General features: G+C 39.8%; 2 protein-coding genes across 2 annotated transcripts; both read left to right on the top strand.

Annotated features, from left to right (window-relative positions):
- Positions 1–1685: 1685 nt before the first annotated feature.
- Positions 1686–4203, top strand: LOC117470553. Its single transcript, XM_034115374.1, has 6 exons — positions 1686–1712; positions 2414–2892; positions 3013–3099; positions 3299–3688; positions 3912–4030; positions 4189–4203. Exons 2-6 carry the CDS (start codon positions 2811–2813, stop codon positions 4201–4203), a joined length of 693 nt encoding a protein of 230 aa, XP_033971265.1. The 5' UTR covers positions 1686–1712; positions 2414–2810.
- LOC117470536 lies at positions 4050–7217 on the top strand. Its single transcript, XM_034115343.1, has 10 exons — positions 4050–4419; positions 4540–4718; positions 4843–4936; positions 5039–5377; positions 5480–5597; positions 5810–5901; positions 5993–6107; positions 6320–6589; positions 6735–6893; positions 6988–7217. Exons 1-10 carry the CDS (start codon positions 4387–4389, stop codon positions 7191–7193), a joined length of 1605 nt encoding a protein of 534 aa, XP_033971234.1. The 5' UTR covers positions 4050–4386; the 3' UTR covers positions 7194–7217.
- The last annotated feature ends 2857 nt before the right edge of the window (positions 7218–10074 follow it).

Below are 10074 nucleotides of genomic sequence, written 5' to 3' on the forward strand. Positions count from 1 at the left end.
ATTCTGCTGTCACTGTTCCTTTGACATGCTCTGCACCTGTGGTTGTCAAACATAATTCTATACCTTGCCTCTCTCTCAGCACGGCATCCTCTGAATAGCTATTATTACAACCAACACCCAAACAGTTTTCCTGTACATTTGATGTCCTCCCACACAACCCACAACATCCGCCTCCACTGCACCTCCTTTTCTTCACTTGCTCATTTTATCAATCATCTCCATGCCTGCACTTCCCTCTTCACCTTCTCCCTTATATTTCACTTTAACAAGCTTCAGAGGTGACACAAATGGTTTCATGTCACATAAGATAAGATCCAAATCCCATGTCACCTTTCTTCTTCTCTCTCTCTTTACGTTTTTATTTGATGAAGAAGATTAGTCTAGTTAATTAATTTTTGAAGGCGTTCATTACAAGGATGTCTCAAAGGACATCACCTGCACTGAACACAATACTTCACTGAACAACCATTTGATATGCAATATGTCAACAAGCAGATTGAGTTAACAGCATAAGTTTATATATCAATACATTACATATTGTTAATTTATATATTGTTTGAAGCTAAAATACATCACACAGGTCTGCCATTGCTTGTAAGCCTTTGCGGTGTCCTCTGATAGAAAATGTTTTAACCTGTTTTAACCTGTTTTAACCGGCTTGAAAATGACATGTCCAGAACAAATGACCATAACTACACTTCTAAAAGGGGAAAATTAATAATCTTTTTTCTCAAAGTAATGATAAACCTGTGAGTTGGATGTAGAAAAGTCAGAATCAATATAGATGTTTTTTATTTTAAAGAAAATTCAGATTGAACATAGTAAAGAACTGTAAATTATAGTGTCCGTCCAAATATTCTTTTTTACTTATAGTGAAAACTACCCTTGGATGATGGGTTAGTAGACTAAAAGCTTTAGGAATCCAAAGTACAACATATAATAAGTACCCTGTATCAAGATTGATGCAAAACAAGTGAAATTTGACCTTTTTAGAGAGGTTTAGCAAAAACAACTCCACCTCTGAGGCCATTTGGGTGGAAATGGGTGTTTTTGCAACACACTCTCACTCCCAACGCGTCCAGGAGCGACGCTTGGTCAGAATTCCGTGGCGTCCAGTTGTGACGCGCCGAGTTTCCATCAGCGTCATAAACGGATGCAAAGAGCTTTCAACTGATTGCAATGTATTCCCATCGGCGTCGGTATTTGACGCTTAGGGAAGCACGGCATTCGTTTGTGTCGGCAGCTGTTAAAGGCAATGTGAGCGTCCATTCCCATTGGATAACGGAGAATTGTACACCCGGAAGTAAGTATTCTCCTTACTGTCGATTGATTTGACAGTGATATCTCCATTACTCATCCACTCAAAAACACCAGATTACCTTTGTTAATTAAACGACATTGATAGGTTTAAATTGTGTACAATGCTTTTGTGTTTTTCCCCTACAATTCTGAGACAACTTGTTTTCTCTGAAATGTGGAGCGCCAAAGAGACTACACTACCCACAATCCCCAGCTATTGTTGTGACGACTTTTGAGTTTTGGATGGCCGAAGACACTACACTACCCACAATCCCCAGCTATTGTTGTTACGACTTCTGTCCGCTTTGCGATTACATTACCCACAATCCTCAGGTACCGTCGTAAAGACGGCATACCTTTGCACTTTACGTGACCAAACCTGGATAAGAGAGTCGCAGTTCTTCAGAATCAAGGTAAGAGCATGGGTAACACATAGTTATAGGAAATAAACTTAGCCACGAATAATAATAATAATAATAATAATAATAATCTAATCGGCGCCAATGTTGCTTCTGGCACCTTTCTGAGGGGTATAGTAACTAAATAATATAGGGTATTACCTAAATATAACAAATGAACTCGCCTGAGCTAGCTTGCTAGCTAGCTAGCTAGAACACACACTGCAATTTCTCCATAGAATTTTGGAAAATAGCTCGAAATAAGGTCTGTGGTTGACACACATTTAAGAGACGGATCACGTTTTGTTCAGCCGGATAATCTCCACTCTACTAGGGTATTACCTAAATATAACAAATGAACTCGCCTGAGCTAGCTAGCTAGCTCAGAGACGGATCACGTTTTGTTCAGCCGGATAATCTCCACATGTCTACTCTGCTTTTATAATTTTCGAATCGTAAATCTATTAATAATACTTTGTATACATGTGTTTTTAGTATTAATAGTAATAATACTTTTATAATTTTTGTACAAATTACTTATTTAAATGACTGGTGGCAGTGATTTTGCTGTGCGATGGTGTGAAAATACCTTTAATGACAACAGTAGTAAGCATTAATTGGTTATTAGCCAAGTAGAAAATTGTAAACAACAACAATTACACTGGCATTGTTATTTTATTTTTGAGTTTCTAAATTATGTTGTTTTCTCTCAACAGATCCTGCAATTTGTTCTCCAAAAAACAACCCTTTGTTTTTCCAAACTCCAAACAACCCAAAGGCACTTTTAAGAGCCAAGTCTGTCTTGTTAAACTGTCCTTGCTGTGTTGTACTTGATAGTCTCTTCCTATCTCTCTATTTATTTCTCTGTCTAACTCTGTTGTCAGTCTTTCTTCTGTGTCTCTGTCTGTGTCTCTTCACTATAATGAGTGATTCTGATCTTGAGGATCTCCTGAGAAGCGCAGATGAGCTGGTTGAGCAGAAAGAGTTAAGGGATGACCTACGGAGTGCTGATGATTTGCTTTGTACTGCTACTGCTGCTGTTGTTGCTGCTTCCACTTGGAAGCGGCAACAACAGCAGCAGTAGCAGCAGCAGCAACAGTGCCAGCAGTGTCAATGATGTGCTGGAAGAAGAGAGACAGTGAGGGAAACTTGATCTTTGCAAGACCACGTTCAACCCGGAATGTCTCAAATCAGGGTCAGTATAAGATATATATTTCTAGGCACTTGAGTATATGAAATGAATGAAAACATAACTCTTGGTAAGGGAAAAGTAGTACAATTTAATGGTATAAAATAAATGTTTTTTCTGATACAGCTGGCTGCAGTCGTAACACTGATCCCCCCGTTGCTGCTCCTGACTGTGATCTGATCTTTGCTCCAGTTATCGCTCCAGAGACTGTTGGTATGTACTTCATTTGGTCTGGTTAGCCCGAAACACATATTCATACTTGTATCTTTATGTGATACGTACTTCATTTCTAAACTTCATAATTTGCTAGAATTAAAAACACAGTAGTTACAGCTTTCAAAACCACTCCATCCAGTATGTTTTAAAGAAAACTAATCATTGTGCTTTGGACTTTATTGTACCGTTTTAACAGAGGGGTTTCTACGAGATCTCCAGCAGTCTCTGAGCGATACTACAGGAGATGAGGTGGTAGCACAAACCCCAAGTGCTTCTCTGCTGGCATCGACCAACTGGAGCACTCGAAAAAGTTTTTTTTCAGAGAGCTGGAGGGCAGCGAGACCACATCTAGTTAACACCGTAGTGGCCCAAGCAAATGTGGGAACACACATTTGCCAACAGTGTTGGGGCAAAACGTCTGTTGTCCGGTGCCGGGATTGCCGACCACATCCCTTCTTCTGTGCTGACTGTGATGTCAGCATGCACTCCAGACACCCCCTCCACAACAGAGATGCTACTACTGCAGGTTACTTCCAGCCATTGGCCCCAACAACACATGTACTAAATATGGCCCTTTGCTCCTGTGGTAAGTTCTGGTTTGTGAATGTACATTTTCTTGCTGGACTTGTTGAGAATTTCATTTTGAAAATGTGAGCTTCCTCAACATCTCTGTGTTAATTCCCAGCAGTGTGCTTAAGTCTCTTTTTAATGTTCTGATGTAAAGTTAAATCCTAAATATGTCACATAACAATGTAGTATTTTTCAAAAGAGACAAATTATTTTTAATTCCCATTTGAATTTTTTTCCAGTGCGGTTTGTACCTGTGGAGATCCCGGACAAAATCTGTGGTTGTGCATCAGAGTCATTGAGCCTCAAGCCAGGAAAGACTGTGACTGTGATCCCAATGAATGGTAAGAATGGGAAGAATGTTTGTCTTGTTTCTTAAGATAGATGTTATTGAAGTTTCTTCTTGATAATATCCAACCCTTCTCAAAGACATGTGGGATAGCTTGTCTATTAAACCTTAACATGGGTATTGAGTAAAGAATACCAAATGTATTAAAAACACCTTGTCTGTTTTTCAAGGACGACATGAGCTAAGCATGCCAGAGTTGGCTTGTGAAGCATGCGCTGCGACATGGACGACTGGGGTTGACGACCTTCTTCGGAGTGACTACTGGCCAGCTACCCTTCACTTCGCCACCATTTATGCCACAGATGTTTTCTTCTCATTTGAAGAAATGAAAATGGCTGCACCTGGACTATCCTTTCAGGCATTTAAGGATGCTCGATCAGCGAACGTTGCGCTTCGGCCGTGTGAGTATTGAAGTTACTTGTCCTTTTTGATCTATTTGTATTGTACAAATTGTAAGCTGTGTCCTTATAATTTATAATTTATTTTTGACATTATCTGTTGATGTCCTTATTTTGTTATAGACTGGGAAGATCTCAACTGACAGCTTCATCAAAAGTTTCTTTGAGTGGGAGGCTGTGCGTTATGAGGTCGACATCATGTGCAAGGAGGAGCCCTTCACCTGTCCTGCGTGTAGCCCTGATATGCTTGCAGTTTCCGTGGATGGAAACCGCAAGCATTACCGTTTCAAGAATGCAGCTAGGTACTATAGAAAATATATAATGTCACAGTATTTGAACAAATAACGAAACAAAACTATCTTGATGTGAACCAATCAATCAATCAATAATCTGAGATGTCATACATTGCTCCTTTGATTTATTTAGATCTGAGGAACAGGCCATCTTTGACGGTGTCTTTATAGCCAGGGATGAAGACGTCTCAAGATTTGTGGACTATATACACACCACAACCAAACATGTAATATTGCAGACTCTAATTATGTATAATATAATATCCTAATGAAGGGTTTGGTTAGGTTAGTCTTTGCACCATTTTCATCAATACATTTTTATATATTAGGTCTCCGGAAGAGGTGTTTGTGGAGGACAGTGGTCGGCAGCCAGAGAGACCTCCCAAAAATCAGCCGGCAAGCTGGATGAGGAGGGACTAGAGCTTGCCGTCTGTCGACATGGAGTGCTCCTCTGTGCTCTCAATATGTACAGGGGAGAAATCTTTGCTTATCCCCTGTACCTACAGAAAAAGCTGGCCAGTAGTATGTTCTTTTGCATGGATGTGACCTGCAAATATTGGCCCTACCTCCAGAGAATCACAAAAAGCTGTCCAGAGCTCCAGCATCTTCTCGACATGAAGCCCTTTCTCTCAGTGTTTCATGCCAAAGTGCATGACTTCAAATGTGAAGTAAGGAATTGTTACCATGTGACACAATCACTTTATGTAAAAACCTCCTTGTGAATAGTGACAAGTTGTAACGAGTCGTACTTTTGAATATATTTTAAACAGGTGAAATGGAGTGGGGCATATCAAGAGGGGGCTGGACTAACCCTAGGGGAGGAGGTGGAACAGGTCAATGCCTTCCTCTCTCGGATAGCAGTGACCACAAAACACATGTCAAAAGCAGGTGAGTTACGATAGAACCTTTACTGTCAGTTTTCAAAAAATGTTCAGAAAGGCACAGATTACACTAACAAATTACACCAACAACACAAACTCATAAAAGCTCATTGACGGTTATGACCATAGAACACCATTTAGGATGGCAATATAGTATAAACCCCAGTTACAGTATAAGAAGTAAGAGGAATAGTAATAATGTGATATTCTCTTTTGCAGGACGTACAGACATGCTGACGCTGATGGCCATGCGCTGGAATCAGCAAAAAGTCAGCAACTTGGCCACCTCACTGTCCCGCAGATATCTGAAGGTAATAACATAGTTTTAGAAGAATTATTTGTGGCTGCAGCCTAAATGTAGATTTCTGTATTTATTTGTCTTTAATTGTTTGACGTTTGTAGACCACAAAAGCTCTGGAAAAGCAATTGCAGAACCTGGAGTCCATGAACGCTGAGTTGGCAGTGACTGAAAAGCAGCTGGAAGACTGGATCAGAGATGTGAATGAGTGGGCAGAAAGTGAGGACAATCTTAATGACGTTTTTCAACTTTTTTGTAGTCATGATTTATCAATTTATTTTAAATCTTCAGAATTAGTGATAACCCTCTATTGACATTTGCATTACTTATTTTTCATGAAGCATATGTAATAAAATAATATTAAAACATTTGATCAAATGTCACTGTTATTGTGAATTACTGTGCTTAATACACCTATTTCCTCTAAAAAGCAACAACAAACAACCCAAGGGATGCTGCTGCCTTGGCCAGCAAGATCGAAATGCTGACAGTAAGTGTCAAGAGATGTTCGCAGCGTCTCTACAAAGACACAGACAGCAACAAAGGTCGTTCCCGGATCCGCCGCAAGATCAGGGATGAGAAAGGGGTCCTGACAGCCACAGTTGAGAAATACAACTCAATGGTTCCAAGCACAGAAGCGCTGTGCCTCGAAGCCATTCTGTCTGTGGAGAAAGCTTGGCCATGGCAGCTACCAAACAGTGGTAAGTACACCAGTCTGCTGAATGCTCACAGCAAATGTGGAAAACCTTCATGTCTGATATATAAATCTATTTAAGACTTCATAGATTCTTTGAATGTTGATCTTTCATACACATTCATTCATGTTTTCTCATAAATGCTTTCCAGACTCTTTCGACCTCAGGACAAAGAGAAGAGCATTCGACCTTGTCATGGCAGTGAAGAGACTACAGGAGGAGAAGAAGATTCTCGTCACAGAAATGAACCAACACTGGAAGGTCCTTTCAACCCGCAGTGATTCCCTGAAAAAGATGTCCTGCCTGCAAAGTACAGTATATATTACATTTTTACTTTGCATGACTTTACACATCAGTGATAGGTGATGAAGTAACTCATATTGTCTTTATCTTATACATTTAAGATTCACCATTGGGCCTGAGCGAAGACGGGATGAAAGGTCTCCAGAGCATGTTTAGGAAAAAGCAGCACGACATCGGAGAAATGAAGACTCATGCTAGACGATGCTATCTGCAGCTTTTGACTGGAGCAGAGACCATCAGCTTCTTGCAAAGTCTTTCAGATGAGTCTTCTGACTGCGACTCTGACAGCTCTGATGACACACGGTGAAGCCCCCTCCAGACTACCTTCTATTTAACACCTACATGCTCCCCCTCTGTGAAATACTCCGCCAACATGGTCTCAACTTCCACTCCTATGCCGACGACACCCAACTCTACATCAGTACCAATCCATCATCCCAGCTGTCACTAGTCAACTGCCTCCGCAACATCCAAACCTGGATGTCAACAAACCTACTGAAATTCAACAAAAACAAAACAGAGCTCATGGTTGTGGCCCCAAAAAACACTGCTCCGGGAGGTTGGAGATCTGCTCCTCACCGTCGATGGCTGCTCCATCCAGCCTGGGCGTCACTCTGGACTCTAGCCTCACCTTCAACTCCCACATCAGGTCTACTGTCAAAACTGCTTTTTTTCACCTTCGAAACATCTCCAGACTCCGGCCCTCTCTCCCCGACCCCGTTGCAGAAACATTAATACATACCTTCATCTCCTCACGCCTGGACTACTGCAATGGAGTTCTGTTCGGGGTCACCTGCAAAGCCCTGGACAGGCTCCAGTACGTCCAGAACTCTGCAGCCAGGCTCCTCACCCGCACCAAGCCCTGGCAACACATCACCCCCATCCTCCTCCACCTTCACTGGCTCCCGGTCAAGTCACGCATCCAGTACAAACTCCTCCTGCTAACCTACACATCTCTCCACTCCCTAGCCCCTGCATACGTCTCTGACCTCTTTCAGCCCTACACCCCCTCTCGTCAGCTGCGGTCCTCCAAAAAAAAAAAAATGACACATTTCTTAATGTCTTAATATGTATGTCCAGTAAGTTATTCTTCCGGTTGTTGATATGCTGTTGAAGGCATTTTCTATCATTTCATTTTATTCAGATGTTATTACATGTCTACTCTGAAACACTATGTAAACAAGGTCCCATAACAATAAAGTTGATAAAAATTGTTTTGACTGTTCACTCATGTTCTGTTTGTATCTCTGTTTAGCAAACACACATACTGATTAGCACCATGAGGGGGCAGATACACCTTTTTGTCTGATGTTTTAAAATATGTGCAATAATATAGCTATATCCTGTATATATCACATTTAAAACAACCTTCAGTTGACCAAAATGCTGTACAAGCAATAACTACAATAATAAATAACACAATGGGAGTACAATAATAAAACAATAATTAAAAACATGATAAAAAGCACAATAACTAGAAACATTTTTTTTTAAACATACAAATGTAAAAATGTAATGTTCAACTAGTATTAAAAGTAATGACTAACATGAATAAAACATCTTCAGGTGTTATATATACATATCTGTCCTACACTAATAATGAAACAGATAAAATGGCATTGTATTCTGTGTACCTCATTTGTTTGATCCTCATAAATTACCTTTCAAACACCTCATCAGTTGCCTGTTTTTGACTTAGCCTACATAATTAGCCTACACCTGGTACAATGCCTTAGCCTCATATAGTCCATATTTAGCTTGATAATGGTAGTTAGATATGTAAATTAACATAATGTGTTTTTGATAGCATTGTATACCATGTGTACTTTATACGTCTGTATTATTCACCTAGTGGTTAAAGCACGTTATTACACGTTTACAGTCATTGCAATGCCGGTAAGGTTGTGTTGCTAATCTCTGCTGCATGTTTTGTTGAATGGGTTACATTTGATGAAAACATTTAAATATTAAGAGTACATACAAATAGGGGGAAAGTAGAAGGTCAATGATAGAAATATAGAATAGAAATATAGAATAGAAAATATCAACAAGATAGGCTACTGTAAGTGATCTCTACAATAAAAGTTTAGTGCCGGATGTACACAGATATTAATAGGAGGATGTGCAAATCAGGCAAACTAATCAGGCTTTATTAAAACATTAAATAATACTTTAAGTTAAGGCCAAATATATTAATTAACACACTCTCACTCTCATATACTCTTTGACTCTATTTTGGCCTAGTAGAACAATAAGCAGCAGACTTTTACTTTTTATCATTTCTACTGGATCTTAGATCTGCGCATGCGCAATACGGGTCGGGGATTGACCAACCGGCTCCCACTGCTCTGCTGTCTGTTAACGTTGTTAAGAGTGGTGGGGGCGGGGAGGGAGCGGATTGACAGCTTGAGCAGCTGTCAACTCAACATTGTAAATAACCAACCAAAAAGGATCGCCGGTTCATCTTGTTTTTGGCGTGAGAATAGTTTGGGCAGCGTGAGAGCGTGAGATTGAGAGTGAAAGCGTGTGTCACACGCCAGATGCGTGAGAGTTGGCAACTGCATAATTTGTTTTGGGACTTGACAATCAACTTTCCTGCAATGTTAACTACGTTTAAGCACTTATTTTAACTGACATTACATATTAATTATACTCTTATAAGATGTATGTAGATAGTATAAGAAATGTGCAGAATATGACTGTTTAATGGTGGAGGTATAAACATATTGATAGATCTCTTGTAATGCACTGTTGACGAACCTGCGAGGTTTGTCATTCATTGCATAACTACACCGTAGTTGTGTATATGATATGTCAATAAACCTTAGAACATCTTGAAAGGGATGTGCCAAATAGGTTAAGGTTACCCTCTGAATTGTGGTGGAGTAGAATTACAAAGTAACAATAAATACTGCTGACAGTTAATGTATCAACGTCTCCATTACAAGTTTCAAAAACTAAACTTTTCTTATTTACACTATTGTCTTTGATTTATTTCCCAAATTATGTTTGTGAATTTAATGATTGTCAAATACAGTTCAACTGGGGAGTAAAACTGTTATAGCAAACCAGATAAGTCACATGTTGACCTGACAAATCTACATTTTCAAATAGTGCTTTTAACAGGAGCCAAATTGTGCTACATTTCAGGTGAATACTTTGATAGTAGGTTTAGAATAAGTTTCTAG

This window comes from Trematomus bernacchii, unplaced genomic scaffold (genome assembly GCF_902827165.1).
Source record: "Trematomus bernacchii unplaced genomic scaffold, fTreBer1.1, whole genome shotgun sequence".
Classification (NCBI taxonomy): Eukaryota; Metazoa; Chordata; class Actinopteri; order Perciformes; family Nototheniidae; genus Trematomus; species Trematomus bernacchii.